The sequence below is a fragment of the Gastrolobium bilobum genome, unplaced genomic scaffold (assembly GCF_033153095.1).
Source record: "Gastrolobium bilobum isolate Gb01-03AN ecotype WA unplaced genomic scaffold, APGP_CSIRO_Gbil_v1 utg25016, whole genome shotgun sequence".
NCBI lineage: Eukaryota > Viridiplantae > Streptophyta > Magnoliopsida > Fabales > Fabaceae > Gastrolobium > Gastrolobium bilobum.
Window position 1 is genome coordinate 336,974 of NW_026897739.1, and position 8,400 is coordinate 345,373.

An 8,400-nucleotide genomic window follows, 5' to 3' on the forward strand; every position below is an offset into this window, starting at 1 on the left:
TATACATACAAGTTTAAATATAATATAAGATTAGTAAAGTTTTATGATTTTAGTATAATACATTGAATGGTATACCTTGTGTCACCTTTTGATTTTATAAGGGTAAAAAAAAAAATTCTGCAGTCTCAAATTAATGATTAAATTGATAAAATTTTAGGTTTAATGGATAGAATTATATTTTATTTAAACAATACCGGGGGTCAGAGGATTCAGTCCAAGCGATACAACGAAATTTTCAAATTTGTTTATTTATTATTAAAAGGAAAAAGTATTTTTCTAGCCATCTTATTTCCAGTGAATCTTAAATGATGTCATTTTTAAATTATAAAATTACAATATTATAATGACAAATATTAATATAACCTGTAATAAATTAAAGAGCTCACTTAAAAGTAATTATCTCTATTAACTAGAGAAAAATCTTTTACCCTTATTAAAAACGTATTTTGCAGACAAGTGACAGCGTTTTTGGGGCTCGAGTCCAGGGGAGGTCGCGGCACAAGTATTTTATATTGTATAAAAATGGATCTAGATGTTCTCTGTCTATGTAGCACCGATACGACACGTGACATGTGATACGACACGACACGATATTTCGACACGTCAATCCTAAAAATTATGGATTTCGACACGTTGGGACACGTTTTAATATTAAATAATATTTTTAATTTATATAGTGTATTTTCATTTAATATTTAATAATTTAACAAAAAAAATGAAACTAAATTAATAATACCCATCAACACGTTATAAAGATGGAAGCTTTAATAAAAAAAATAAGAACTGGGATGAGAGGTATATATAATATCAGATAGAGAGATCAAATCATATTAGAGAGAGATCAGAGACAAGGAGATACAACAAGAGCGTGATAGGAATTGACAACAATGATGCTGAGATGATCTCTTATCTACTTAAAAAAACAAAAAAATAAAATTGATATGATCAGTTGGAAGCTTTATTAATATATTTTAATTTTTAAAAAAATATTTTTTTTCTAAAAAATTTTTTTAAAAATTTTAAAAAAAAATTACGAAAATGCCACTTGACCGTGTCGGACACGGTCAAATTCGCGTGTCGGAATGGTCAACGTGTCGGAAAAAGTTGACCGCGTGTCTGACACCGTGTCGGAACGTGTCGCCGTGTCGGAGCGTGTCGGACACGACTCTCCCTGTTTTTACAAGTGCTCGTGCTTCCTTGCTCTCAGTCCAAGCGTTACAACAAAATTTTCAAATTTGTTTATTTATTATTAAAAGGAAAAAGTATTTTTCTAGTCATCTTATTTCCAGTGAGTCTTAAATGATGTCGTTTTGAGATTATAAAATTACAATATTATAATGACATAGATTAATATAACCTGTAATAAATTAAAGAGATCACTTAAAAGTAATTTATCTCCATTAACTAGAGAAATCTTTTACCCTAATTAAAAATGTATTTTGCAGACAAGTGACAACGTTTTTGGGGCTCGAGTCCAGGGGAGGTCGTGGCACAAGCATTTTATATTGTATAAAAATGGATCTGGATGCTCTCTCGTGTTAAAAAAATATAAAATGATCGTTTGAGCAATCATAATTGTTATGGACCCGTATAAGGGGCCCATTGAATGGCAGGCCCAATAATGGGCAATTTAAGAAGTGAATCAATTATAATTATGGATAGTATCCATCAAGGATACTAATCCTAATACGACAGCATAGCGAACAGGCTTGGGCTCCTATCAGAGGCACCAAAGGCCCATATCATACTACCCACAAGTAATCTCTATAAATCCAAGGTAAACCCTAAAGGCACGTTACGCTCTCTCTCTCTTACTGTTACGCTGTCACTGTGCGCACACACACCTCTTTGGCTAACTTCGTTAGTAGTCTATTGTGCACAGTGATCTACTTGACTCAAGGGTATCTCTTCCATAAATATCTTGGAGAGGGCAATAGATCCAAGATCAACATACCAGCCAATTGGGTTGGACATCTTTGTCTCTAAGACAGAACATTGGTGCCGTCTGTGGGGAATAGATTCTTGTCTGAATTTGAAGTTCCCACCATTCTGATCGAAAGATGGCAGTCCGTACAAGTAGTAACAGCCAACAACCACCCACTCAGAATCAGCCGCTGGATCCAATTTTGGAAGAGACATCAACCTCAGAACCAGCCTGAGAATGAGATAGATTACGATCATGTGCATGTCAGTGAGGATGTGTCAGATACAGCTTCCACTCCAGCACATCATGATCGGGTTGCGGCTCCAAATATGAACAATCCTCCCCAGCATCTTGGGGATTTTGCTGCACACGTTGCTCAATCTGCAAATCCTGATTCTCGACTTGCACAAAATGTGTTCGTTGCAATTTTACGGCGAATGGAGGAGATGGAGAATCGTAATAACCTCCAGCGACGACAAACTTTCAGAGGATACAGGAAGAGAATACGAGGAGAATGCAGGATCTGGAACATCGCTTAATGGAAAGCACAAGACTTGGGGTGAGAGAGGTCTACGTCCAAGATGCCAATGGCCGGGAAGGGAACCATAACCCGGACCATCAGAACCGAGTTACTGAGGTAGAGAACCAGGGTAGGGGCAATATGAAATCGAATCATGGTACAATGGAAGTTCAGAATGCAGCCGCTCAAATCTTTACCCAGAATGCTTCAGCAAGAATAAATGGCCAGGGAAATCGGGATGGTACACACCCTGACCAAAATGCTCAAGCTACTAGAGGACGCGTGGAACCCGGTGGCTACAGGAGGAAATACAGTAGGGGCAGTATAATAACAGTACTTTTACTAGTGAAATACTAAATGCTCCTTTCCTGGAGGATTTTGATTCGCCGCGCTTGCCGAAATATGATGGAAGCCAGGACCCGCAGATCCACATTGATGCTTTTGATACGGACATGTATATCCGTGGGATAGATGAGCCCCTCATATCTCGGATATTTGCCATAACCTTGACTCGGTGATGGACCTAGAAAATTTTATTTGTGTATGCACATTTATGGTGGGAGTTCGGGGGCTGGGCCCACGAATTTTTTTAAAACAACTCTTATCATGCACAGGATTCATGGAAGTGTATACAGTTGATAGTCTTATCTTGCATTTGCAAAAAGTTAAATATAAGAATCGAAAATGTGAATTTTAGGTACATGACCAGAACGCCAACCCTTAGGACAAGAGAAAGTAACAACTTAGTAAATCTAAACTAAGTTAAATATATTATTAACAAATGGGTACTCAATAGTACTAGTGACCACAGCTACATTTAGATGGTCTTTATCATACCGATAAAGAAACATAGTACAAGGAAAATCATGTCTAAAACTTAAGATCAGCTGCAGCTTTGCTCTCTTCATTTTATGTTGCACATTTTGCATGTTGAGTGGTGACATATGCTTAAAACTTAAGGTCAGCTACAACTTTTTAATAGAAAAAAAAAATTACTTTGGCAAGTTACTGCCTGCACTTGCCCACATGGGCAATAGTGTAGGTCCGCCGATGCCTTGACTGGAGCAGCGCAGGCATGGTTTTCAACCCTTCATGCCAATTCCATTGGATCGTTGGAGGAATTTGGACAAAAATTCCTTCTGAATTTTGCAACTAGCAAAAAATATCCAAAGTCCGAGTTCGCCGTGGGGAAGATACGAAAACAACCCGAAGAAACCCTCCAGAGGTATCTTAACCGGTTTAAGGACGCAATCTTGCAAGTGTCGGGTTTACCGGAAAATGTCCACGTACATCTTATTGTGGCTGGCTTGGATGGTGCATCTAGACTAGCCAAGTCGATCTATAAAGACCCAGTAAGAACGTTGGAGGAATTCAGAACTCGTTCGAAGAAATACCTAGAGCTCGAACAAGTAGAGATAGAAAATGCTCAGTTTGAGGAAGGTAGAAGAGTGAGCCCAAGGAGGAGGAGCCCGACCCCAAGAGAAAAGGAGCGAGCTATTGGTAAAAAGAAAGATTCTAGAGGCAAAAATCTGGATGATAGAGACTGGGTTGGAAGGTATGAGAAGTACACGCCATTGAATGCTTCGCACTCTCTAATTTGGAGGGAAGTGGCTATGACGGAAATGAAAAAAATGGATAAACCCAGGCCTATATTTGACAGAGGAGGGTTGGACAAATCCAAATATTGTGCCTTCCATAATGGACCAGGTCATAACACTGATCAATGCTGGGATCTCCGAGATGCTGTGGAGAAATTTATCAGAGAAGGAAAATTACGCCAGTATGTGATCAAAACTCAAGATTCCAAGAACAAAAGAAAGTCTGGAAATCGGAAAAGGAGTAAGAGTCTAGTACCTGAGAAGAAAAAGAAAGAAGAAAGGAACTAGAAAGATGATTCCAATAATGACGAGTTCCCAGAAACGGAGTTCAACTGCAACGTGATTAGTGGAGTCCTTGCAGGAGGAGGACACACGGTAAATGCTAGACGAAAGTACTTAAAGAAAGTACTCTCAATCCAGGATCGTCCTATATTTAAGAAGGACCCTAGCAAACCAAACCCTCATTTGCTCTATTTCACAAAAGAAGACATGCAAGGTGTCTTGCCAGGGCATGTGGATGGACTAGTTGTCACCGGAATCCTGGTAAGTTACCGGGTTAAAAAGATCTTCATAGATGCGGGAAGTAGTGCCGACATTATACTATGGGGTGCTTTCAAGAAGATGAACCTTGATGAGGAAGACCTCAAAACCTGCAAGACAACCTTAATAGCCTTTAATGGAGAAAATAAACCTCTTAAATGCTACATAGATCTCAGGTTAACCCTAGAAACAAAAGAAGCGTTCAAGTCAAAATGAGTGAGATTCATAGTGGCGCATTTCCCGTCAGAATATAATATAATTCTAGGAAACCAACCATACACAAATGGGACATGCTGGTCTCCACAAAGCATCAAAAGATAAACATGGTAAGTAGCAAGAATGAAGTTATTACCATCAGTGGTGATCAGAAAGAATCTAGAGAATGCTACTTTGAAACAGTCAAAGGAAATGAAGGAGGACACCTGAGCCCACATCGGATACGTCCAGGGGATAAAGCCAGCAAAAAAGTGACCCCTCATCATTCAGGAAAATTTGTCAATGTGGTTGAGCTCGACATGAGAGAAGAAGTGATTCCCAAGCCAGAGCCTAATGGGGAATTGGAAGACCTTGTGCTGGGAGAAGAACCTGGTCAATTTACCCGAATTTTTTAAGGCCATAAATCCCCAAATCAAGGAACAATTAGCCGGGTTTCTCAAAAGCAACACGGATGTTTTTGCATGGAAGTCATCAGAGATTCCCGGCGTAGATCCAACTTTTTGCTGCCACAAGCTGGCAGTTCACCCGGGATCGCCACCGGTTTCTCAGGAGAAAAAAAAGCTGGGGCCAGAAAGAAGACAAGTTCTGGAGGAACATGTGAAGAAATTGCTAGATGTCGGGTTCATTCGTGAAATACAATATACAACCTGGCTTGCGAATGTCGTTATGGTGAAAAAACCTAACGGAAAATGGAGGGTCTGTACTGATTACACAGATCTAAATAAGGTATGCCCAAAGGATTCTTATCCTATGCCTAACATAGACCAGCTGGTGGATAACTCGGCTGGATTCCAATTGCTATCTTTCATGGATGCTTATTCGGGTTATAATCAAATCCTGATGTATCCTGAAGATCAAGAAAAAACTGTCTTTATTGCTGAAAAAGACAACTACTGCTACAATGTGATGCCATTTGGGCTCAAAAACTCTGGAGCTACGTACCAGAGAATGATGAACAAAGTATTTAAGGACCAACTGGGCAAGAATTTAGAAGTGTACATTGATGATATGATCGTCAAGTCGTTCGACATTTTCAACCATGTCCGAGATCTGGAGCAGACATTCCAGAAGCTGTGAAAGTACCGTATTCGGCTGAACCCGGTAAAGTGTGCGTTCGGAGTTCCAACAGGAAAGTTCCTGGGTTTCATGTTAACCCATAGGGGAATCGAAGCGAATCCCGATAAGTGCAAAGCGGTGCTTGATATGAAAGTACCCCAGAATAAGAAGGAGGTTCAGCAATTGACTGGTAGGTTAACAGCTTTAACCCAGTTCTTACCTAAGTCTGCTGAAAATGCCCTCCCATTCTTCAAATTACTAAAGAAAGAAGTCGTGCCAGGCTGGAACCCGGAATGTCAATCCGCGTTCGACAAGGTCAAGAAATGCTTGTCAACCCCATAAGTGCTGTCTAAGCCAGAACCAGGAGATATTCTGATCATGTACCTGGCTGTGGGGAAAGAGGCAATAAGTGCTGTCCTGATCAAGGAAACCAGCAAGGGTCAGGAGCCAATTTACTTCGTCAATAGGGCCTTGCAAGGGCACGATTTGAGGTACCAGAAGCTGGAAAAAGTGGCTTTTGCCTTGTTGACTACAGCAAGGAGACTGCGGCCATATTTCCAAGGACACCAGATAAAGTTCGAACTAATCAACCTATACGGCAGGTATTACATAAGTCGGACCTGGCAAGACGAATGACTAGTTGGGCTATTGAACTCTCTGAATACGACATAACTTATGAAAGTCGGAAGGCCATTAAATCTCAAGCTCTGGATGACTTCGTAAAGGAACTCACCCCGGTCAGCTCAGATACAGGAGAAGTTGAAGATGCTTGGAAGGTATACGTAGATGAATCCTCTAATGATAAAGAAAGTGGAGCTGAGATTATACTTGAAAGTCCAGAAGGGGTGGCTATAGAACACTTCTTGAACCTGGGTTTCCCAACTTCAAACAATCAAGCAGAATATGAAGCTCTAATAGTCGAGTTGATGCAGGCTAAAGAGCATGGGGCCAAAAAGGTAAAAATCTTCAGTGACTCCCAACTGGTGACTTCCTAGATGGAAGGGAAATATCAGACCAAAGGCCTTCTGTTGATGAAATACTTGAACAAGGTTAGAGAAATGATGGCCGAGTCGATGAGGTGAAAGTCACTCATGTTCCTCGAGGGAAAAATGGTCGAGCTGACATCTTATCTAAATTGGCAAGTACAAAAAATCCAGGCAACCATAGAACCGTGGTGCAGCAAAGTAGAACAGAGCCGAGTTGCGTGATGATAATCACCTCGGCAAATGACTGGAGACAACTCATAGTGGCATACCTCAAGAAAGGAACATTGCCTGACGATCCATTGGAGTCCAGGAAGCTGGTCCTAGATGCAACGTAATACGCAATTGTGGATGACCAGCTATATAGAAAGGGATTGCATATCCCTATGCTAAAATGCTTGAACTCGGAAGAAGCAGAATATGTGCTAGCCGAGATACACGAAGGAATCAATGGCCATCACATGAGGGGAAAGCTTTGGCTAGGAAAGCCCTCCGAGCTGGTTATTACTGGCCAACTATGGAAACAGATTCCAAAGAACATGTCAAAAGGTGCGACAGTTGTCAGAAACATGCCAGGTTGATTCTTTCACCACTAGAGGAATTGAAATACATCTCGGCTCCATGGCCCTTTTTCAAATGGGGAATGGATTTGCTGAGACCCTTCAAAGCTGTTGAAGGACAATTGAAGTGGCTAATAGTGGCTGTAGATTACTTCACCAAGAGGATAGAAGCAAAACCGGTTACCACAATAACCTCGGCAAGGGTACAAAGGTTCTTTGAAATGAACATTGTGTCCAGATTCGAAATACCAGCCGAGGTGGTAACTGATAATGGAATATAATTTGCTGATAAAAGGTTCCAGGAGTTTATGAAAGACCTAAAGGTCAAAAATCGCTTCGCATCTGTGTAACACCCATAGTTAAATGGGCAAGCTGAAGCTGCGAACAAGGTAATTGTTGATGGGCTCAAGAAACGAATGATGGATGCCAAAGAAAGCTGGGTCCATCAATTATATTTTGTTTTATGGGCATACCGAACGAGTACCCAGACAACGGGGGAAACCCCTTTCAGATTGACATATAGATGCGAAGCCATGATTACGGTGGAGATCGGAGAACCCTCTTGGAGGAGAATGAATGCTATTAAGCAGAATGAACAAGAAAATAGTAAATTGCTTACTGCTAAGTTGGATCTCGTTGATGAAGCTTGAGTCACAGCTCGTTGCCGGGATATGATGACCAAACAACTAATAACAGCCAGATACAACAAAAAAGTGAGACCGAGAGTGTTTGAGAAAAATGACTTGGTACTCAGAAGAGCTGACATCGGCAACAAGAATGCCAGAGATGGAAGGCTAGCTCCAAACTGGGAAGGTCCTTATCGAGTAAATGAAAAGCTTGGAAAAGGGGCTTATGTCCTAGAAACAGTAGAAGGCAAAGGATTCAAAAGAACCTAGAATGCGGATAAACTGAAAATATACTACAGTTGAATTCGGGATCCACTTTCTGAAGACTTGAAGTTTTTCAATTTATTTGAAATTTTCCTAGGCGAATTATTTTCCTT

The 8,400-nt window shown here is 40.5% G+C and overlaps 1 protein-coding gene across 1 annotated transcript; it reads left to right on the forward strand.

The window, feature by feature from the left end:
- The first annotated feature begins 2,462 nt into the window (after positions 1-2,462).
- LOC133309681 (uncharacterized) lies at positions 2,463-4,798 on the forward strand. Its single transcript, XM_061510473.1, has 3 exons — positions 2,463-2,777; positions 3,482-4,283; positions 4,404-4,798. Exons 1-3 carry the CDS (start codon positions 2,463-2,465, stop codon positions 4,796-4,798), a joined length of 1,512 nt encoding a protein of 503 aa, XP_061366457.1.
- The last annotated feature ends 3,602 nt before the right edge of the window (positions 4,799-8,400 follow it).